Source organism: Pristiophorus japonicus, chromosome 6, assembly GCF_044704955.1.
Source record: "Pristiophorus japonicus isolate sPriJap1 chromosome 6, sPriJap1.hap1, whole genome shotgun sequence".
NCBI classification, from domain to species: domain Eukaryota; kingdom Metazoa; phylum Chordata; class Chondrichthyes; family Pristiophoridae; genus Pristiophorus; species Pristiophorus japonicus.
Genome location: NC_091982.1, coordinates 158,404,355 through 158,428,283, shown reverse-complemented (window position 1 = coordinate 158,428,283; position 23,929 = coordinate 158,404,355). Strand labels below are relative to the sequence as shown.

General features: G+C 47.5%; 1 protein-coding gene across 6 annotated transcripts in view; it reads right to left on the bottom strand.

The window, feature by feature from the left end:
• LOC139265269 (complement C1q and tumor necrosis factor-related protein 9) overlaps positions 1-23,929 on the bottom strand; it is a 119,571-nt gene that overhangs the window by 17,193 nt on the left and 78,449 nt on the right. For 3 of the 6 annotated variants that reach the window (XM_070882213.1, XM_070882216.1, XM_070882217.1), the window contains 2 exons: positions 6,586-6,728; positions 1,775-2,041 (listed from right to left, as the gene is read on the bottom strand). In XM_070882213.1, coding sequence (XP_070738314.1) covers positions 1,775-2,041; positions 6,586-6,601 — 283 coding nt within the window. In that variant the 5' untranslated portion in view covers positions 6,602-6,728. Of the gene's footprint in view, positions 1-1,774; positions 2,042-6,585; positions 6,729-7,781; positions 7,965-23,929 lie in introns of all 6 variants that reach the window. The other 3 variants (XM_070882215.1, XM_070882218.1, XM_070882219.1) reach the window with 3 other exon arrangements.

Below are 23,929 nucleotides of genomic sequence, written 5' to 3'. Positions count from 1 at the left end.
CTACAATATATTTTTATTTGAATTGGTTCCTCCCTCAAGCCAATGGCTTTGAAAACAACCAAAGATATACATTTACAATTTTCCTACCAATAACAAGTATGATGGGCCCAATTTTGGCCATGACTTGCATCAATCTTTTTTGAGTAAGTTGTTTTTTCTGGCGTAAGTTAAAAAATGCCATTATCCCCCCAAAATTTGCTCCAGAATAAGTCAGTTAGGTAAAATTTTTCTTAGATCAGTTTTTTTTTCAAAAGGGGGCGTTCCCAGACACTTATGACAGTTTTGGCCGCTTAGGCCACTTTGGCCAGCAAAAACTTACTCCAAATCGACTTAGGTCAGCGTATGTGGCCAGCGGGCAGTGAAGATAAAGCAGCGCACATTCGGCAGACATTAGGGCAGGAATAGGGGAGGGAAAGTAAATCCTACTGGAGAAATGTGAGCTGCTGGCCGCGATGTCACGGAGGGAGTAGCCAGAGAGAGAGAGATGCTGGTATACAAAACACTCTTTCTCTCCCCCCCCACCCCCAAAACATTCTTTTTCTCCCCCCAAAAAAACTCTCCTCCTCCCCCCCACCCCATATACTCTTTCTCTCTCCCCCCCCCAAAAAAACTCTTTCGCTCCCCACCCCCCAAACTCTCCTCCCCCCCCCCCACAATCGAAAGTCTCAAGCACAGCCACTAAATAAAAAATAGAACTGAAGTCCTACCTCGCCTGGGAACTCAGCGGGCCGGCCAGCTGGTGCGGGAGGCCAATCGGTCGGGGATAGGATGTGGCAAGATCGGGCGTCCCTTTGGCCAGGGATAGGGGCTGCAAGCATTGGGTCCTGCTCACAGCCTGCAGGACGTGCTGGGAGTTCAGGAGCATGCGCGCAGGTGCTGGCAGTGCTTTCTGCCCTGGCCTGTTGCTCCGCCCTTCAGACTGCATGCCACGCCACGACTCCGGGGACTCCGAAGAGCGGCCAGGATGGGGGCCCTTTTTTCAGGCGCCCTTTCCAGCGCGCAAAGTCAGCGCGCTTCAGGTCAATACACCGAAAAAGCGGCTTGGGCAACGTTGGGCCCGATGTCACTGACAATAACTGACTAGAGGTAATGTCCCCTCACAATGTTCCCTCGTGGTTCAGAAATTCCCATACACCTGCCCAAATCGGAAAAATATATGTAGCACATTCTACAGGAACTGGTTTGGTTTTACAGCAAATGGCTCAGTTTTATAGGGACTGGCTCAGCTTTACATTTACTGGTTCGATCCTACAGGGATTAATGACTGGTTCTATTTTACAGGGACTGATGCAGTTTTATGAGGATGATTCAGTTTTTCAGAGTTTAGTTCAGTTTTAGAGGAACCAGTTTAGTTTTAAGGGTTTGGTTTAGTTTTACAGTTTAGTTTTAGTTTTTTTTCCGTTCTTTGCAGAGAAATGTTCACTTTGACAGAAATAGGCTCGGTTTTATAAGGACTGATTCACAATCACAGGGACTGGTTGATTTTTTACAGGGATTCGTTCAATTTTACAGGAATCAGTTTTAATTTACAAGTACTTGTTCAGTTTTATGCAGTTTGGTTCATTTTTACACAAATTAGTTCAGTTTTACACAGACTGGTTTAATTGTATGGGGTTTGGTGCAGTTTTACATGGACTAGTTCAGTTTTACAAGGATTGATTTAGTTTTATAAGCTCATAATTAATAAAGAGGCTGTTCCAATAATGCTTTGCTCAGGGATAATATGTGTTAACAAATAAACATACAGGTTTAACAAGAATTTTTACAAGTGTACCTGGTGGTCCTGAGGTTCCTCTATCTCCTTTAAGACCTTGATCCCCTGTTGGCCCTCGACAGTGCATGCAGACACAATATGATGGGACCATATCTGTGCTGAAAGGATACTCTTGGTCTGGAAGGGGACACATGTTGTACTCAAGAAGCGAATTAGAAACTCCGCGATTTGACGGTTTCTCAGTTTCATTTTGAGGGATACCTTCTGCAATCATGAGCAGAGCCAGCACTGCAATTACATTCAGTATTCTTACTGCCATTCCGAAACCTGTGGAGAGGGGATCATTCAGAATGAAACATATCAAGTTATAATGTACATGGAACAGGTTTGTTTCCCAGTAAAATGCTGCTGAAAGTATAACTGGTAACATTGCAGTGCTTGTCAGGTAACGTGATATCTCCTACAGCAAGGGGAGAAAGTCAAAATAGCTTCTTCCTTTGTTGCCCATATAGTATCCTCTATATACCAACCCCCATCCATCAATTAATGTCGTATCTATATGCTGCTCAATGGAATAACAATGAAAGTTCATCTGCAAGTTTGCCACGAAGTCAATGCACAGTTTTGGCTATATTGTTTGAAGGAAGTGCATAACAAAGATGGGGACTTCATCACTGGGAAAGGGAAAGAAAGACTTCCTTTATACAATGTCTTATCACAAATCTCAGAAACATCCGACAGAATAAGTGACTTTTGCAATGTATTAACTGTTTTTCTGTAGTTAAATGCCGCACAAAGCCATATCCCACAAATCGCAAATGAGATAAATGACCAGTTGACCTGTTTTTGGTGGTGCTGGTTGAGAGAGGAAAGTTGGTCTGAATGTCCAGAACCATGAGATATTTTATATCTACCTGAACAAGCAGATGTAGCAGTGTTATAAGGTCCCCATTCATGAAGGGGAAATCATGTTTAACTAATTTACTGGAATTCTTTGAGGATATAACAAGCATGGTGGATAGAGGTGTACCGATGGATGTGGTGTATTTAGATTTCCAAAAGGCATTCGATAAGGTGCCACACAAAAGGTTACTGCAGAAGATAAAGGTATGCAGAGTCAGAGGAAATGTATTAGCATGGATCGAGAAGTGGCTGGCTAACAGAAAGCAGAGAGTCGGGATAAATGGGTTATTTTCGGGTTGGAAATCGGTGATTAGTGGTGTGCCACAGGGATCGGTGCTGGGACCACAACTGTTTACAATATACATAGATGACCTGGAAGAGGGGACAGAGTGTAGTGTAACAAAATTTGCAGATGACACAAAGATTAGTGGGAAAGTGGGTTGTGTAGAGGACACAAAGAGGCTGAAAAGAGATTTAGATAGGTTAAGCGAATGGGCTAAGGTTTGGCAGATGGAATACAATGTCGGAAAATGTGAGGTCATCCACCTTGGGAAAAAAAAACAGTAAAAGGGAATATTATTTGAATGGGGAGAAATTACAACATACTGCGGTGCAGAGGGACCTGGGGGTACTTGTGCATGAATCCCAAAAAGTTAGTTTGCAGGTGCAGCAGGTAATCAGGAAGGCAAATGGAATGTTGGCCTTCATTGCGAGAGGGATGGAGTACAAAAGCAGGGAGGTCCTGCTGCAACTGTACAGGGTATTGGTGAGGCCGCACCTGGAGTACTGCGTGCCGTTTTGGTCACCTTACTTAAGGAAGGATATACTAGCTTTGGAAGGGGTACAGAGACGATTCACTAGGCTGATTCCGGAGATGAGGAGGTTACCTTATGATGATAGATTGAGTAGACTGGGTCTTTACTCGTTGGAGTTCAGAAGGATGAGGGGTGATTTTATAGAAACATTTAAAATAATGAAAGGGATAGACAAGATAGAGGCAGAGAGGTTGTTTCCACTGGTCGGGGAGACTAGAACTAGGGGGCAAAGCCTCAAAATACGGGGGAGCCAATTTAAAACCGAGTTGAGAAGGAATTTCTTCTCCCAGAAGGTTGTGAATCTGTGGAATTCTCTGCCCAAGGAAGCAGTTGAAGCTAGCTCATTGAATGTATTCAAATCATCGATAGATAGATTTTTAACCAATAAGGGAATTAAGGGTTATGGGGAGCGGGCGGGTAAGTGGAGCTGAGTCCACGGCCAGATCAGCCATGATCTTGTTGAATGGCGGAGCAGGCTCGAGGGGCTAGCTGGCCTGCTCCTGTTCCTAATTCTTATGCTCTTATGTTCTTATGAAAGATAGCACCTCTGACAATGTAGCACTGAATCGCACTGGAGTCAACCTAGATTATGCTCTCGAGTAGGATGTGAATCCATAAGCTTCCGATTCAAAAGTGAGAATACTACCAACTGAGACAAAGACGGGTTACAGAGCAAAGATGGCAAAATGCCGTCTAATTGCCTCCTATCCCTGCAAATGATATATATACAGACCACAGGGTGGTACCTAAGGAGGGGAGCAAACAGAAATTTAACAACTGAGGGAGGGGAGATGTATGTGTTTAAGTGATTTTATAGTAACACTTCTTCATTCTTCTTTGTACTTTTATTTATATCAGAGGAAGAAACACCATGCTGATAATACATAACAGAATGCATTGCCAATGCTGCTACAAATAATGAGTAGAGCAAATCTTGATTTGGTTTTAATTTGCTGTTAAGGGAATTTAAGAACTATTCTCAGATCCTTTCTTTGAATTCTTTGGCTTGGATTTGTTTCACTTCAGTATCAAGAGACTAAAAAATCGGCTCAGTTACTGGCTATACTCAATTTTTTTTAATCTTCTCTGATTTTCCCTCTCCCTCAAGGTGCTGATCCTTCCACAGAAGTCAGTCAGCTTCTGGTACCTCATCCAAATGCCCAGTATTGGTGTGGAAACCTAGATAGTGATTGTCAGCAGATTATTCACTGTAGAGGTATCGCAGCTGGTGACACCTTGGTTCAGCTGGTCAAATCTCAGGTACAGCTGGTGCCATCTCAGTTGTTTTTATCAATCAAATGATCATTATTCTTTATTTGCACAGATGTTTAGTTTTTAAAATTGACAGAAATAGAATCGTACACTGGATGTTAAAGTTACCCTTGGTGTTTTAACTGTTTATTCAAGCCCTGATGGTGATATGCCTTCTTTAAAGGCTCCTGTTGTATGACTAGCTCTTTATAGATAGTGAGACTTGCCAATTTTACTAGCCCTTAACCTTCAGTAACATTATTACCACAGTAAAATGTTGAAGTTAAGGATTAGCGGTAAAGTTTTTGTTATTTTAGTTCACATCATAATTGTGGTTGCGGATAATTACATGGCACAATATTACACATCCATATTTTCCCTATTTACTGCTAGGACTGTCTAATGAAACACTGATTTGTGATCATTCTAGACAGGGAGTCAATAATTTGCAAGAACTTTTAACAGTAGTGTGTCAGTAATTCACGGAAACTGTCAAAATATCCTAAAGGGTTGAGTTTGAAGATTTAGTAGGTAGTATTTAGCATTATTGATGCCAATACAGGTTCTACTGCATACTTCTACAGACTTTTCTAACCTCAGCATGCTAATGATACCTCAAGTATCCACCATATGAGTATTTACAGTGAATCACCCCCAAAAGCTGACGCATAAATGTGAATGTCCCAAAGCTTCAGCACATGAAACAGGGAAGAATGGTGGTAAAGATTTGAAATAGGGTATAGATCATGATGTAGAAATTATATAAACCAACATATCAATTGCAGATATAGATTCGATTTCTTTACATTCCACATTAATTATAGCTTTGTTGTGATATAACATTTTTGCCTTACAACAACTTGTATTTATATAGCGCCTTTAACATAATAAAACATCTCAAGGTGCTTCACAGGAGCGTAAACAAACAAGACTTGTCACCAAGCCACATAAAGAGATATTAGAGCAGATGACCAAAAGCTTGATTGAAGAGGTAAGTTTTAAGGAGCGTCTTAAAGGAGGAAAGAGAGGTAGAGAGGCAGAGGAGGCACGGTCGGCAATGGTAGAGCAATTAAAATCAGGGATGCTCAAGTGGCCAGAATTGGAGGAGCACAAATATCTCAGAGGGTTGCAGGGCTGGAATAGATTACAGTGATAGGAAGGGGCAAAATCATGGAGGAATTTGAAAACAAGGGTGAGAATTTTAAAACTGAGGTGTTGCTTAACTGGGAGCTAATGACGGTCAGCGAGCACAGGGGTGATGGCGGAACGGGACTTGGTGCGAGTAAGGACATGGTCAGCAGAGTTTTGGATCACCTCAAGTTTACGGAGGGTAGAACGTGGGACGTTGGTGAAGAGTGCATTGGAATAGTCAATTCCAGAGGTAACAAAGGCATGGATGAGGGTTTCAGCAGCAGATGAGCTGAGACGGGGCGGAATCGGGCAATGTTCCGGAGGTGGAAATAGACGGCCTTAGTAATGGCGCAAATATGTGGTCGGAAGCACATCTCAGGATCAAATATAACACCAATGTTGCAAACAGTCTGGTTCAGCCTCAGATAGATGTTAGGGAAAGGGATAGGGAACGGAGCTGGCGGCTGGGACCGAAACCAATGGCTTCGGTCTTCTCAATATTCGGTTGGAGGAAATTTCTGCTCATCCAGTACTGGAAGCCGGACAAGCAGTCTGACAATTTAGAGATAGTGAAGGGGTAGAGAGAGGTGGTGGTGTGGTCGAGCTGAGTATCGTCAGCGTACATGTGGAAACTGATGTTGATGGTACCCAATATGCACAGCATATAGTCACATAGAGCTAAACAGCAGCAGCATGAAGAATGCAACATAGCATTTAAACTCAACATTCCTCAGTGTGTAGAAGTGTTTTTAAAATCTGAAGTATCCTCACCTGTGGAGTTGCACATCCCCTGAACTCGAAGTGCCTGCTGGATCTGAGATAACGGTTTGTACAGTGCTTGGTTTTATAGACCCTTTCTCCCAGATGAACATCACAAATTAGTCATTGTTTCCTAGTGCATTACTCAACTTGACCTAGATATGACAATAAGATAGAATTAGGGTATTTTTTAGGATCTTTTTTTGAGGACGTAAGATGATGCTTAATAATCATATTCACTGGGTTCATATTTCCATCATTACTCCATATTCTTTTGCCTGAAGCCAGAGAATAGATTGTGACAAATAAAATATCCGATACGATCATTTGTTTTGTTTGGTAAATACACAGGGGGTTAGATTACTAGCTCTTAAGCTTTGCATAAACCAGTTTCTAGCCATAGCCCACGGGGGATCCTGTCACCCATTTGATCCCATACAGATATAGCACGGGAGCTATTTCATCCAAGAAGTTCATAGCTTTAAATATGCATGTTTAATGTGATTACATTTTATATAATTTCCTCCATGACATGACTCTAAACTGTGGTGTAACATGATCATAGCTCTGAATGAATAAGTGGATGATAACCTCAGAAATTAGAGGAATTTGTCACATCACTGTGCTGGGGGGGGGAGTCTGTGTGTGTGTAGTAACTGGGGGCAGTACGACACTTTTGGAGGCAACCTCACACAAACAGTGGCACTTACCGTCATACAACAAATGCAGTATAGTTACAGTCATTTACCATGGGTGGCACATTAAGAGGAGAAATAAAAAAACAGCTTCAAGAATTAAGGATATTGGCTTATATACCACCTTGCTGCATATCCCACCACACCTGCTGAGTATGCTATGCAGACGCTGTGCAATTGAATGGTAAGGTCTGGTTGTTGGTTTGACTCGCATGGGGCTAGAATAGTCGAGTCTGGCTGTTGGTTTGACTCGCATGGGGCTAGAATAGTCTGATTCAGATGAATGTAATGTGAATGTGTAAAACATTCATTGACTAATTTTACCGAGTGTAGGGTCATGTCTTCTGATCTCACTTGGAACTCCCACATATTCTCCATCACTAAAGCTGATTCCAACAAGCTCAGTTTCCTCTTTCATGTAAATACTCTTTTTCTCTTAGCAACTTTTTAACTTTCTATAAAGTCTGTCCAAGACTTGAATCCTGCATTTGTATCTGGGGAGGCTCTACCTACCACAGCCTTACTCTCAGACAGGATACAAGGAAAAGCTTCTCTCTGTTCGGCACCCTCTTGCACCTCTGAGGTACTGATTGATCTATCACCGTTGCCTAATTCTACCTCTAGCAGTGTACAAACTGGTGACATAGGAGAGTCTCAAACAGAAGAGATTGAGCACATGCAGTGCAGTAGAGTGACCTAATGGGATAAACACATAAAATACAGCAGTTAAAGAAATAACTTGCATTTATATAGTGTCTTCCACAACTTTGAGACATCCCAAAGCACTTCACAGTCAATTAATTACTTTTAAAGTGTAGTCACTGTTACAATGTAGAAAACACAGCATCTAAATTGGCTCAAACAGCAATGAAATGATAATCAGTCTTTTGGTGATGTTGGTTAAAAGACAACTGTTGGCCAGGATATCAGGAGAGCTCCCATGCTCTTCTTGCAGCACAATTTAACATTCATCCAAAAGAGCAGATGGGGCCTTGGTTTAACATCTCATCTGAAAGAACCTCTGACAATGCAGCACTGAAGTGTCAGTCTAGATTATGTATTCAAGTATCTGGAGTGAGACTTGAACTCACAACCTTGCAACAGCTTTTGCTCTTTCCAGTCTACTCAGCCACTTTTTAACATCATGTGGAGTGAACCAATTATCAACCTTGCAAGTGGACTACTATGGAGCCAATTATGGCACCTTAACATACATAAGAACATAAGAACATAAGAAATAGGAGCAGGAGTAGGCCATTTGACCCCTCGAGCCTACTCCGGCATTTAATAAGATCATGGTTGATCTGATCATAGACTCAACTCCACTTCCCTGCCTGCTCCCCTTTATTCCCTTATCACTCAACAATCTGTCTATCTCCACCTTTAAATATATTCAATGACCCAGCCTCCACAGCTCTCTGGGGCAGAGAATTTAATAGATTTACAATCCTCTGAAAGAAGAAATTCCTCCTCATCTCAGTTTTAAATGAGTGGTGCCTTATTCTGAGACTATGCCCTCTAGTTTTAATTTCCCTTATGAGTGGAAATATCCTCTCTGCATCCATCTTGTCGAGCCCCCTCATTGGGCCCAAGTTTCCACATGATTCGCGCCTGATTTTTAGGAGCAACTGGTGGAGAACGGACTATTTCAGAAATCGCAATTCTCCACATTTTTTTTCTGCAGTTCTAGTCAGGTAGAACAGTTCTAGTTTAGAATAGAATTTTTTCTTCAAAAGGGGGCGTGTCCGGCCACTGACGCCTGATTTCAAAGTTTCCACAGTGAAAATGTACTCCAACCTAAAGTAGAATGGAGCCAGTGAAGATTTTTGTAGAACTGAAAAAACCTGTTCTACACATTAAAAAATCAGGCGCAGGTTACAAATTAGGCGTCCAGAATGAGGTGGGGGGGAGGGGGGGAGGGTGGGGGGAAGGGAAGTCATTAAATTCTACAATAAATCCTTATTTATACTTCTACAAATATTAGAGAGAGAGGGGGGGGAGGGACGGAGAGAGAGAGAGGGGAGGGAGGGAGAGAGAGGGGAGAGGGGGGGGAGGGAGGGGGGAGAGAGAGAGAGGGGGAGAGAGGGAGGGAGGGAGAGAGAGAGAGAGGGGAGGGAGGGAGAGAGAGAGAGCGGGTGGGAGAGAGAGTGGGGAGGGGCGGGTCAGGTCGGGGAACAGGAGCGCGAGTCGGGTCAGTCGGGGGGGGGTAGCGGGTCTCGGGTCTCGGGTCGGGGGGGGGGAGCGGGTGTCGGGTTGGGGCGGGGGGAGCGGGTGTCGGGTTGGGTCTGGTCGGCGGGGGCGGGGGGGGGGAGCGGGTGTCTGGTCGGCGGGAGGGTGCGGGTGTCGGGTCGGGGCGGGGGGTGGTGGGAGCGAATGTCGGGTCTGGTCGGGGGGGGGGGGAGCAGGAGCTGGCCGTGGGAGGAGCCTTATTCACGCAGCCCGAATGAGGCCATTCAGCCAGGGCTAGGGGCTGCGTGCTTCGGGCCCCTCCCACACAGTTCGGCGCCTGGAGCGACTGTAGCGCGCATGTGCAGAGGTCCCGGCACTGTATTCAGTGCAGGGACCTGGCTTCGCTCCCACCACAGCTCGTGCTGGCTGCGCCGAGGGCCAGAGGACCTGTAAGTAGGTGGAGAATACCGAGGATTTTTTTATGCGCCGTTTTAGGCGCGAAAAACGGGCGCCCAGCTCGGAGGGGCACCCGTTTTTTTTCTTGTGGAAACTTGGGCCCAGTATCTTATATGTTTCGTTAAGATCACCTCTCATTCTTCTGAACTCCAATGCGTATAGGCCCAACCTACTCATCCTATCTTCATAAGTCAACCGCTCATCTCTGGAATCAACCTAGTGAACCTTCTCTAAACAGTCTCCAAAGCAAGTATATCCTTCCTTAAATACAGAGACCAAAACTGTATGCAGTATTCCAGATGTGGCCTCACTAATACCCTGTACAGTTGTAGCAGGACTTCTCTGCTTTTATACTCTATCCCCCTTGTAATAAAGGCCAACATTCCATTTGCCTTCCTCATTACTTGCTGTACCTGCATACTAACTTTTTGTGTTTCATGCACAAGGACCCCCAGGTCCCTCTGTATTGCAGCACTTTGCAATGTTTCTCCATTTAAATTATAATTTACTTTTCTATTATTTCTGCCAAAGTGGATAACCTCACAGATTGTACTCCATCTGCCAAATTTTTGCCAAATACATACTGCCCGAATTTGATCAAAGCCACGTTCCACCCATTTACTGTCGAAAAGACCGCTAAGATCCTGACGATACTTTATAGTGTATAATTGCCATTATAGCATATAAATCAGAAACAATTTATATCACGTACTTTTAAATGACCAACACACATTGCATTACAAATTTTGACGATAGTCGCAGAGATATTTGTCTTAATTTATTTTGCTGATATTGCATATTTGGATTTGAAGAAACTGAAGACTTGCAGAGAACAGAGAGGAGAGCTGGATATAAGGACAGAGAGAAGCCCCAGGTTCGCAGAGCAGTGAACCTGGTCGGGAACAGAGAGGAAAGAATTTTTTTTAAAATCCAGGAGAGACATCACAGAATAGCTGGTAATGGATTGGTTGAGCAACAGAATCTGGGAGCGAGAGCAAAAGAGGCCCGAGAGCGGCAACTGCACAGCGAGAGCGGTGCGGGTATAAGGAGCAGTGGAGGCCCGAGAGCAGCAAGAGCAAAAAAATAAATAAATAAAAATTAAGGAGGGATGTCACAGGACAGCAGGTAGGAGATTGGTTAGTGAGTATCACTGTTGTCTTTTCTTCTATCTAAGTTAGGGCAGAGGGGTTTGTTTACTAAAACATTAGTTGACAATCAAATAGGTAGAGGCCTGGGAGGGCAGCTCAGTCCCGTAGAAAGCACATCCTCTGGCATGTGGGAAGTCCTGGACGCTTCTCGTGGCCTGGACGACCACGTGCACGTCGCCAGCTACAGCAGCTCGAGCTCCGGGTTTGAGAGCTAGAGTGGCAGTTGGCATCACTGCAGTGCATCCGCGAGTCTGAGAACTTTGTGGATAGCACGTTTCAGGAGGTGGTCACCCCGCAGTTTATCAATGTGGCAATGAGTGACCGCTAGAAAGACAAGGAGGACCAGGCAGGTAGGGCAGGAGTTCCCCGAGTGCATCTCGCTCGCTAAACGGTTTTCAGTTCTGGATACTGGTGAGGGCGATGGCTCCTCTGGGGAGTGCAGCCAGAGCCAAGTCCATGGCACCATGGGTTGCTCAGCTGCACACAGGGGGGGGCGGAAGATTTAACCCCTTGTAACTTGCATCACACCTGTCCACCAGAGGGCCCACCTGTTGGAGTCCCAAGGGATCCTAGCATCCCTTGGGAGTACAGTATATAAGCAGGCCACCCACGAAGTACCTGCACTCTGGAACTACAATAAAGGAGCTAAGGTTACACTTGCTCATTACACACAGTACTCGGTCTGATCATTTATTATAGAAACATAGAAACATAGAAAATAGGTGCAGGAGTAGGCCATTCGGCCCTTCTAGCCTGCACTGCCATTCAATGAGTTCATGGCTGAACATCCAACTTCAGTACCCCATTCCTGCTTTCTCGCCATACCCCTTGATCCCCCGAGTAGCAAGGACTTCATCTAACTCCCTTTTGAATATATTTAGTGAATTGGCCTCAACTACTTTCTGTGGTAGAGAATTCCACAGGTTCACCACTCTCTGGGTGAAGAAGTTTCTCCTCATCTCGGTCCTAAATAGCTTACCCCTTATCCTTAAACTGTGACCCCTGGTTCTGGACTTCCCCAACATTGGGAACATTCTTCCTGCATCTAACCTGTCTAAACCCGTCAGAATTTTAAACGTTTCTATGAGGTCCCCTCTCATTCTTCTGAACTCCAGTGAATACAAGCCCAGTTGATCCAGTCTTTCTTGATAGGTCAGTCCCACCATCCCAGGAATCAGTCTTGTGAATCTTCGCTGCACTCCCTCAATAGCAAGAATGTCCTTCCTCAAGTTAGGAGACCAAAACTGTACACAATACTCCAGGTGTGGCCTCACCAAGGCCCTGTACAACTGTAGCAACACCTCCCTGCCCCTGTACTCAAATCCCCTCGCTATGAAGGCCAACATGCCATTTGCTTTCTTAACCGCCTGCTGTACCTGCATGCCAACCTTCAATGACTGATGTACTATGACACCCAGGTCTCGTTGCACCTCCCCTTTTCCTAATCTGTCACCATTCAGATAATAGTCTGTCTCTCTGTTTTTATCACCAAAGTGGATAACCTCACATTTATCCACATTATACTTCATCTGCCATGCATTTGCCCACTCACCTAACCTATCCAAGTCACTCTGCAGCTTCATAGCATCCTCCTCGCAGCTCACACTGCCACCCAACTTAGTGTCATCCGCAAATTTGGAGATACTACATCATTAATGTACAATGTAAACAGCTGGGGCCCCAGCACAGAACCTTGCGGTACCCCACTAGTCACTGCCTGCCATTCTGAAAAGTGCCCATTTACTCCTACTCTTTGCTTCCTGTCTGACAACCAGTTCTCAATCCACGTCAGCACACTACCCCCAATCCCATGTGCTTTAACTTTGCACATTCATCTCTTGTGTAGGACCTTGTCAAAAGCCTTCTGAAAGTCCAAATATACCACATCAACTGGTTCTCCCTTGTCCACTTTACTGGAAACATCCTCAAAAAATTCCAGAAGATTTGTCAAGCATGATTTCCCTTTCACAAATCCATGCTGACTTGGACCTATCATGTCACCTTTTTCCAAATGCGCTGCTATGACATCCTTAATAATTGATTCCATCATTTTACCCATTACTGAGGTCAGGCTGTTTTCTCTCTCCCTCCTTTTTTAAAAAGTGGGGTTACATTGGCTACCCTCCACTCCATAGGAACTGATCCAGAGTCAATGGAATGTTGGAAAATGACTGTCAATGCATCCGCTATTTCCAAGGCCATCTCCTTAAGTACCCTGGGGATTTATCGGCCTTCAATCCCATCAATTTCCCCAACACAATTTCCCGACTAATAAGGATTTCCCTCAGTTCCTCCTCCTTACTAAACCCTCTGACCCCTTTTATATCTGGAAGGTTGTTTGTGTCCTCCTTAGTGAATACCGAACCAAAGTACTTGTTCAATTGGTCTGCCATTTCTTTGTTTCCCGTTATGACTTCCCCTGATTCTGACTGCAGGGGACCTACATTTGTCTTTACTAACCTTTTTCTCTTTACATATCTATAGAAACTTTTGCAATCCGCCTTAATGTTCCCTGCAAGCTTCTTCTCGTACTCCATTTTCCCTGCCCTAATCAAACCCTTTGTCCTCCTCTGCTGAGTTCTTAATTTCTCCCAGTCCCCGGGTTCGCTGCTATTTCTGGCCAATTTGTATGCCACTTCCTACTTAATATTATCCCTGATTTCCCTTGATAGCCACGGTTGAGCCATCTTCCCTTTTTTATTTTTACGCCAGACAGGAATGCACAATTGTTGTAGTTCATCCATGCGGTCTCTAAATGTCTGCCATTGCCCATCCACAGTCAACCCCTTAAGTATCATTCGCCAATCTATCCTAGCCAATTCACGCCTCATACCTTCAAAGTTACCCTTCTTTAAGTTCTGGACCATGGTCTCTGAATTAACTGTTTCATTCTCCATCCTAATGCAGAATTCCACCATATTATGGTCACTCTTCCCCAAGGGGCCTCGCACAATGAGATTGCTAATTAATCCTCTCTCATTACACAACACCCAGTCTAAGATGGCCTCCCCGCTAGTTGGTTCCTCGACATATTGGTCTAGAAAACCATCCCTTATGCACTCCAGGAAATCCTCCTCCACCGTATTGCTTCCAGTTTGGCTAGCCCAATCTATGTGCATATTAAAGTCACCCATTATAACTGCTGCACCTTTATTGCATGCACCCCTAATTCCCTGTTTGATGCCCTCCCCAACATCACTACTACTGTTTGGAGGTCTGTACACAACTCCAACTAACGTTTTTTGCCCTTTGGTGTTCTGCAGCTCTACCCATATAGATTCCACATCATCCAAGCTAATGTCTTTCCTAACTATTGCATTATGAGTATAACAATTGGTGATGAGGTAATGAACTGCGCGAAAATGCAAAGAACAGTTGGCATCCTGGAGATGTTCTCAGAGGGGGACGATTGTGAGACCTTAATGGAGAGACTCGACCAATACTTCGCAGCCAACGAGATGGAAGGGGCCGAGAACATGACCAAACGAAGGGCGATCCTCCTAATTGTCTGTGGGCCCACAACCTATGGTCTCATGAAGAATCTCCTGGCCCTGGTAAACCAACAGAGAAATCCTACAAAGAACTGTGTACGCTGGTCCGGGAGCACCTAAATCCTAAGGAAAGCGTTTTGATGGCAAGATATCGGTTCTACACGTGTTAACGATCGGAGGGCCAGGAAGTGGCGAGCTACGTCGTCGAACTAAGGCGCCTTGCAGGACATTGTGAGTTTGAGGGGTTCCTGGAACAATGCTTAGAGACTTTTTTGTACTGGGCATCGGACATGAGACAATCCTTCGCGAACTGTTGGCTGTAGAAACTCCGAATCTGAGTAAAGCCATAACGATAGCCCAGTCATTTATGTCCAGCAGCGACAACACCAAGCAGATTTCGCAGAACAAAGAAGTTTCGGCCAGTACTGTGCATAAAGAAACGTCGGTTTTAAGCAGAAATGTCCAGGGCAGAATGTATATGCCGGCTGCTGTGGCCCGACGTCAATTGACCCAGAGTCCGCCATCATCTGTTAATACGAGGCAGTTAACACCCTGTTGGCGCAGCGGACGTGATTATCAGCCCTATCAATGCCGCTTTAAGCACTATGCGTGCAATGGCTGCAGAACAATGGGACACCTCCAACGAATGTGCAGGCGAGCTGCAAACCCTGCAAACCATCACGTTGCACAGGAAGATCGGTCCACAGTGGATCAGACGGAATTAGAAACTCGTACGGAGGAGGAAGAGGTGTACGGGGTACATACGTTCACGACGAAATGCCCACCAATAATGTTGAACGTTGAACTGAACGGTATTCCAGTGTCTATGGAGCTGGACATGGGAGCAAGTCAGTCCATAATGAGTAAAACGGCCTTCGACAGGCTGTGGGGGAAGAAGGTATACAGGCCCAAGCTCAGCCCCATTTATACCAAACTAAGGACTTATACAAAGGAACTAATCCCTGTAATTGGCAGTGCTGAAGTCAAAGTCTCCTATGATGGAGCAGTACACAAACTCCCGCTGTGGATTGTGCCAGGGGATGGCCCCACGTTGTTTGGCAGAAGCTGGCTGGGGAAAATCCGCTGGAACTGGGATGACATCCAAGCGCTCTCGTCAGTTGACGACACTGCATGCACCCAGGTTCTAAGCAAATTCCATTCATTATTTGAGCCTGGCATTGGAAGTTTCTCAGGGGCGAAAGTGCAGATCCATTTGGTTCCCGGTACGTGACCCATCCACCACAAGGCTTGGGCGGTACCGTACATGATACGTGAAAAAGTGGAAATCGAGCTGGACAGGCTGCAACGTGAAGGCATTATCGCGCCGGTGGAGTTCAACGACTGAGCCAGTCCGATTGTTCCAGTACTCAAGGAGGATGGTACAGTTAGAATTTGAGGTGACTATAAAGTAACAATTAACCTTTTTTCACTGCAGGACTAGTATCCGCTACCCAAGGCAGACAACTTATTTGCAACCCTGGCTGGAGGGAAGATGTTCACCAAGCTGGACCTGACCTCGGCCTACATGACGCAGGAGCTGGAGGAGTCTTCGAAAGGCCTCACTGCATCAACATGCATAAAGGTCTGTTTATTTACAACCAGTGCCCATTCAGGATTTAGTTGGCTGCAGCAATCTTCCAGTGGAACATGGAAAGCCTGCTAAAGTCGGTTCTGTCATGTATTCTACACTGTCATTGTAATCCATGTATAAACTGACCTAAGTTGTACACCGTGAGAACACTGACCACTAGGTGGTGAAGTTGTGGGAGACACTCCTAACCTGGACTTTCAGATATAAAAGGGGAAGCTCCACCCATCTTCTCCACTTCAGTGCTGGAATAAAGGTTACTGGTCACAGAGTGACTTTCTCTCTAGTATGGGTTTCGGTGTGCATTTATACTATATAGTAAGGACATATTAGGTTCCTTGTACAGTGGTCTTCCAGGGTGACATATTGGTTACAGGTCGGGACACCATGGAGCACTTGAAGAACCTGGAGGAGGTTCTTAGTCGGTTGGATCGCGTGGGGCTCAGGTTGAAACGCTCGAAGTGTGTTTTCCTGGCACAGGACATCGAATTCTTAGGAAGGAGAATCGCAGCAGACGGTATCAGGCCCACCGATGCCAAGACGGCGCTGCGGTCATTTCTGGGACATAAGAACATAAGAACATAAGAATTAGGAACAGGAGTAGGCCATCTAGCCCCTCGAGCCTGCTCTGCCATTTAACAAGATCATGGCTGATCTGGCCGTGGACTCAGCTCCACTTACCCGCCCGCTCCCCAAAACCCTTAATTCCCTTATTGGTTAAAAATCTATCTATCTGTGATTTGAATACATTCAATGAGCTAGCCTCAACTGCTTCCTTGGGCAGAGAATTCCACAGATTCACAACACTCTGGGAGAAGAAATTCCTTCTCAACTTGGTTTTAAATTGGCTCCCTCGTATTTTGAGGCTGTGCCCTCTAGTTCTAGTCTCCCCGACCAGTGGAAACAACCTCTCTGCCTCTATCTTGTCTATCCCTTTCATGATTTTAAATGTTTCTATAAGATCACCCCTCATCCTTCTGAACTCCAACGAGTAAAGACCCAGTCTACTCAATCTATCATCTTAAGGTAACCCCCTCATCTCCGGAATCAGCCTAGTGTAGCATCTCTGTACCCCCTCCAAGGCTAGTATATCCTTCTTTAAGTAAGGTGACCAAAACTGCATGCAGTACTCCAGGTGTGGCCTCACCAATACCCTGTACAGTTGCAGCAGGACCTCCATCCATCTCGCAATGAAGGCCAACATTCCATTCGCCTTCCTGATTACCTGCTGCACCTGCAAACTAACTTTTTTTGGGATTCATGCACAAGGACGGGTCCCGAGGCGCGTTCGTGAGGTCGCGGATCCGGTTCCTGCGGGATCTGGACCGCGGCTCCCCCTTCTTCTACTCGCTGGAAAAAAGACAGAGTGTCCGTAAGCAGCTCTTGACGCTGCTGGCCGACGACGGCTCTCTCGTCTCGGATCCGGAGGGCGTCAACAACAGGGCCCGTGAATATTACGGGGCTCTGTCCTCTCCGGATCCGTCCAGCGAGGAAGCGCGTAGAGTTTTGTGGGAGGACCTGCCGAAAGTCAGCCCGGAGGGCGGTGAAAATTTGGAAGCTCCGCTAAGCCTGGCGGAGCTGACCGGTGCCCTCGACCGGCTCTCGAGGGGAAAATCCCCGGGGCTGGACGGGCTGACCGTGGAGTTCCACAGGGCGTTCTGGGACGTCCTGGGGAGCGCCTACGCGCGGGTCCTGGGGGAAAGTCTGGCGACCGGGGAGATGCCCCTCTCTTGGCGCAGAGCAGTCATCGTCCTGCTGCCTAAGAAGGGTGATCTCCGCCTCCTTAAGAACTGGCGCCCGGTCTCCCTCCTCAGCACGGACTACAAAATCTTCGCCAGGGCGATGTCTGCTCGCCTTGGTGCCGTGCTGGACCACATGATCCATCCCGACCAGTCCTACACGGTCCCGGGCCGGACAATTCACGACAACATCCATCTGGTCCGGGACCTCATCCATCATTCCCAGGAGGCTGGTCTGTCGGTCGCCTTCCTATCTCTCGACCAACAGAAGGCATTCGACAGCGTGGATCACGACTATCTGCTCGGAACTCTGCGCGCTTTCGGGTTCGGGACGCATTTCGTCGCCCGGATCCGACTTTTGTACGCCGTCGCGGAGTGTCTGATTAAGGTTAACGGGTCCTTGACGGCGCCCCCTTCGCTTTAGGAGAGGGGTGCGCCAGGGATTCCCCATGTCCGGCCAGTTATATGCCATCTGCGTGGAGCCTTTCCTGCGCCTCCTGCGGACGAGGTTGACGGGACTGGCTCTGCAAGGGCCGGGCGTGGAGGTCGTCCTCACGGCTTACGCCGATGACGTGCTCCTCGCGGTAGAGGATCCCGCTGACCTGCGGAGGATGCGTGAGTGCCAGGAGATTTACTCGGCCGCATCCTCCGCCAGAATCAACTGGGAGAAATGTTCCGGACTCCTGGTGGGTCAGTGGCGGGTGGACTCCCTGCCGGAGGAGCTCAGGCCTTTTGCCTGGAGCACGACCCATCTCCTCTATCTGGGAGTCGACCTTAGCCCCGACGAGGAAGCCTGGCCGGCGAACTGGCAGGAGCTGGAGGCCAAGGTCGCCGCTCGCCTAGGGCGCTGGACAGGACTGCTCCAAGTGCTGTCCTACAGGGGTCGAGCGCTAGTCATAAACCAGCTGGTGGCCGCAATGTTGTGGTACCGGCTGGTCACTTTGACCCCTCCCCCTGCGTTTGTCGCCAAGATACAGAAGAAGCTGGTGGACTTCTTCTGGAACAACAGGAAGCACTGGGTCTCTGCCGCGGTCTTGAGTCTCCCGCTTGAGGAGGGCGGTCAGTCATTGGTGTGCGTCAGCGCCCAGCTCGCAACTTTCCGTCTTCAGACCCTGCAGAGATACCTTTACGGCGAGCCCCCTCCTAGGTGGTGCGCTCTGGCGACGTATTTCTTCCGCCAGCAGCGCGACCTCAATTACGACACGCAGCTCCTGTTTGTGAACTTGGGGGGTGTCAGGACCGCCCTCCGGGAGCTGCCTGTCTTTTACAAGGAACTCATCAGGGTCTGGAACAAAGTCTCCACCAAGCGCAGCTCTCCGCCGGCTGGAGTGGCGGCTGTCCTGCAGGAGCCGCTGCTCGGGAATCCGTACCTCCACGACCGAGATTTTATGTGGCGGTCGGAAGAGAGGGCTGTGGCTGGTGAGGTGACCAGGGTCAGGGACCTGCTCGATGGCGGAGGAGCGGGCTGGATGGCGCCAGTCACGCTGACGCGGCGCCTAAGTTCAGCAGACGTCCGCCGCGCGGCCGAAGCCATCGAATCGCTAAAAACAGCTTTGGGCCCTGACTCTGTTAGGTGCATCGAGGAGGCTCAAGCACGTGGGGAGATCCCGTCCGAACTGACCCCCGTCCGGACGGAATTCCTCATTGGCGCCAAACCCCGGAACCTCCCTCGGGGGCCGGCGCCTCACAACTTGAGCCGCCTCGGGGAAATCCCCTCCGTGCCTTTCAGTTCCGCGCGGAGGGGTTTCCTGTACGGGCTGCTCCTGCACACTCTCAACTTTGCCATCCTCGCCGGCCGTCCGGACACGCCATGGCGTACCATCTTGCCGTCCGGAGGAGGCGGGGGTCCCCGATGGAGGGCACTCTATGCGGGAGTCCTCCCACTATTCATCGGGGACTTGGCCTGGAGGGTGGTGCACGGTGCAGTGCCATGCAACAAATTTTTAAGCCGGTTCACGAACTCCCAGGCCGCCTGCAATTTCTGCAGTCTGGAGGAGTCCGTGTTCCATGTTTTTATTGAGTGCACGAGGTTGCAGCCCCTGTTTCATTACTTAAAGGGGCTGCTCCTGAAATTCTGGCTGCACCTCAGTCCCACTCTCCTGATCTTTGGCCACCCTGTCCGGAGGGGAGCGGGTAGGTACGAGGGCCTCCTCGTAGGACTGCTCCTGGGCACGGCCAAGGGTGCCATCAGCCGGTCCAGGCAGCGGGCGGTCGAGGGGGTCGTTCAACCTGACTGCCTGCCTCTCTTCCGCTCTTACATCCGGTCCAGGGTGTCCTTGGAGATGGAGCACGCGGTGTCCACCGGTACGCTCGCGGCCTTCCGCGAGAGGTGGGCACCGGAGGGACTGGAGTGCATCATCACACCCGGCAACCAAATTTTAATTTGATTTTATGTTTTAAAGTTTAATTTGTTTTAATTGCCGGTGCTTTTAGTGTCCCCCTCCCCTTTTATAGGGGGCACTGGAGGAAAAAAATTAGATTTTAGTGCCCAAAAAAGAAAAACACAAAAAAAAAAACACAAAAAAGGAAAAAAAATGGGCCTTGCAAATATCTGGTGTGTCATCCAGGTCGGGTGGCACCGATTAATGTTTATGTTTTACAGGTAAACTCCAAAAGAGTTTCATGCACAAGGACCCCCAGGTCATTCTCCACCGCAGCATGTTGTAATTTCTCCCCATTCAAATAATATTCCCTTTTACTGTTCTTTTTTCGCAAGGTGGATGACCTCACATTTTCCGACATTGTATTCCATCTGCCAAACCTTAGCCCATTCACTTAACCTATCTAAATCTCTTTGCAGCCTCTCTGTGTCCTCTACACAACCCGCTTTCCCACTGATCTTTGTGTCATCTGCAAATTTTGTTTCACTACACTCTGTCCCCTCTTCCAGGTCATCTATGTATATTGTAAACAGTTGTGGTCCCAGCACCGATCCCTGTGGCACACCACTAACCACCGATTTCCAACCCGAAAAGGACCCATTTATCCCGACTCTCTGCTTTCTGTTAGCCAGCCAATTCTCGATCCATGCTAATACATTTCCTCTGACTCCGCGTAACTTTATCTTCTGCACTAACCTTTTGTGTGGCATCTTATCGAATGCCTTTTGGAAATCTAAATACACCACATCCATCGGTCCACCTCTATCCACCATGCTTGTTATATCCTCAAACTCCGTAACTACTTCAGTAATTTCCTACCTGCGTTAAGCACCCTGCTAGAACCCCTGCATGCGCTACTGCGTAAGGGAGACAACTGGGTATGAGGGAATTCACAAGAGGCTGCCTTTAAGAAAGCAGAAATTTACTGTGTTCTAACAAACTGCTTATTCTGTATAACCTATGTAAACGACTAGCGTTAGCTTGCGATGCGTCGTCATACGGGGTCGGGTGTGTGTTACAACAGGCTAATCGGGAATTTTGCAAGCAGTTGCGTATGCATCCAGGAGCTTGCCCAAGGCTGAAAGGGCCTACAGCATGGTTGAAAAAGAGGCTCTGGCGTGCGTTTATGGGGTAAAAAAAAATGCACCAGTACTTTTTTGGCCTCAAGTTCGGCTAAAAACTGACTACAAGCCGCTCAAATCGCTATTCTCGGAGGGCAAAGGGATCAATACCAATGCCTCTGCCCGCATCCAAAGATGGGCGCTCACGCTGTCGGCATACAACTAGGTAATTCACCACAGACCAAGCACAGAGACTGCGCAGATGCTCTCAGTCAGCTACCATTGCCCACTTGGGTGGAAATAGCACAGCCAGCGGACTTGCTTATGGTCATGGAGGCATTTGAGAACGAGAAATCCCCTGTTACGACCCGCCAGATCAGGACCTGGACCAGCCAGGGTCCTTTACTGTCCCTGGTAAAAAAAACTGTGTCCTCCATGGGAGTTGATCCAGTGTCCCAGTGGAGATGCAGGAAGCGATTAAGCCATTCCACAGACGCAAAGATGAGCTGTCCCTGCAGGCGGACTGTTTCTTGTGGGGCAATCATGTGGTCTTGCCCAAGAAAGGCAGAGACACATTTATTGGGGAACTGCACAGCACCCACTCAGGCATCGTGATGATGAAAGCCATAGCCAGATCTCATGCGTGGTGACCAGGCATCGACTCAGATTTAGAGTCATGTGTACGCCAGTGCAAAGCTTGCTCTTAGTTGAGCAATGCACCCAGAGAGGCACCACTAAGTTTATGGTCCTGGCCATCCAAACCGTGGTCAAGGATCCATGTCGACTATGCAGGCCCATTCCTCGGCAAAATATTTTTGGTTGTCGTGGCTGCTTGTCAAAATGGATTGAATGTGCAATAATGTCTGGAAGCACGTCCACGGCCACCATTGAAAGTCTAAGATCTATGTTTGCCACGCATGGCCTGCCCGATGTTCTTGTCAGCGACAATGGGCCGTGCTTCACAAGTGCCGAATTCAAAGAGTTCATGACCCGTAACGGGATTAAACATGTCACATCTGCGCCGTTCAAGCCCGCATCCAACGGCCAGGCAGAACGGGTAGTTCAGGCCATCAAACAGAGCTTGAAACGCGTGTCGGAAGGCTCCCTGCAGACCCGGTTGTCCCAAGTACTGCTCAGCTACCGCACTAGACCCCACTCACTCACAGAGATTCCCCCAGCCGAGTTGCTCCTGAAAAGGGCGCTTAAAACAAGGTTCTCTCTGGTCATCTACATGATCAAGTGGAGGACAAGAGGCATCGACAGAGTGTGTACCAAGACCGCGCAAACTTGTCACGTGATATTGAGATCAATGATCCTGTGTTTGTTCTCAATTATGGACATGGTCCCAAATGGCTCGCTGGTACGGTCACAGCCAAAGAGGAGAGTGGGGTGTTTCAGGTCAAACTGACCAATGGACAAACGCACAGAAAACACTTGGACCAAATTAAACTGCAGTTCACCAACAGCTACGTACAACCTGAAGAGGACACCACCAACTTTGACCTTCCAACACACACAAGTGGCAACTGACATCACAGTTGACCACAAAACAGAACTCATCATCCCCAGCAGCCCAGCAAGGCCGGCTGCCCAACAGCCCAATGAAGAGCTGACCAACCCAACCACACCAACATTTATACCGAGACGATCGACAAGGGAACGCAAAGCTCCAGATCGTCTCACCTTGTAAATAAATGTATTGTTGACATCACAGGGGGTGATGTTATGTATTTAACCCCTTGTAATCTTGTAACCTGCATCACACCTGTCCACCAGAGGGCCTACCTGTTGGAGTCCCAAGGGATCACAGCATTCCTTGGGAGTACAGTATATAAGCAGGCCACCTACGAGGTACCTGCACTCTGGGACTACAACAAAGGAGCTAAGGTCACACTTGCTCATTACACACAGTACTCGGTCTGACCATTTATTATGAGTATAACAGTAGGAGATTCGATAGTCAGGGGAACAGATAGGCATTTCTGCAGCCGTAGACCTGACATCAGGATGGTATGTTGCCTCCCTAGTGCCAGTGTCAAGGATGTCACTGAACGGATGCAGTGCATTCTGAGGGGGGAGGGTGATCAGCCAGAGGTCATGATCCATATCAGTACCAATGACATGGCAGATTTTAGGCAGGTAGGAAAGAGATTAAAAAGCAGGACCTCAAAAGGTAGTAATATCCGGATTACTCCCGGTGCCATGTGCCTGTGAATACAATAATAGGAGGATAGAGCAGATGAATGCGTGGCTGGAGAGATGGTGCAGGAGAGAGGGCTTTAAATTCCTGAAGCATTGGGACCATTTCTGGGGGAGGTGGGACTTATACTAGCCGGACGGGTTGCACCTTAACAGAGCTGGGACCAATGTCCTAGTGCTGTTAGGGAGGGTTTAAACTAGCTTGGCAGGGGGATGGGAACTTGAGAGTAGATTCAGAAGGGAGAGAAGCAAAGATAGAAATGGAAGGCAGAAAATTAGTATGCAAGTTTGAAAGGCAGAGGAAAATAGACAACAAGGAAGTTTGGCAGTACTTCAATACGAGGGAATAAGGCAGATGAGCTGATGTCACAGACACATGGGAGTATGATATTATAGCTATTACTGAGACATGGCTGAAAGAAGGGCAGG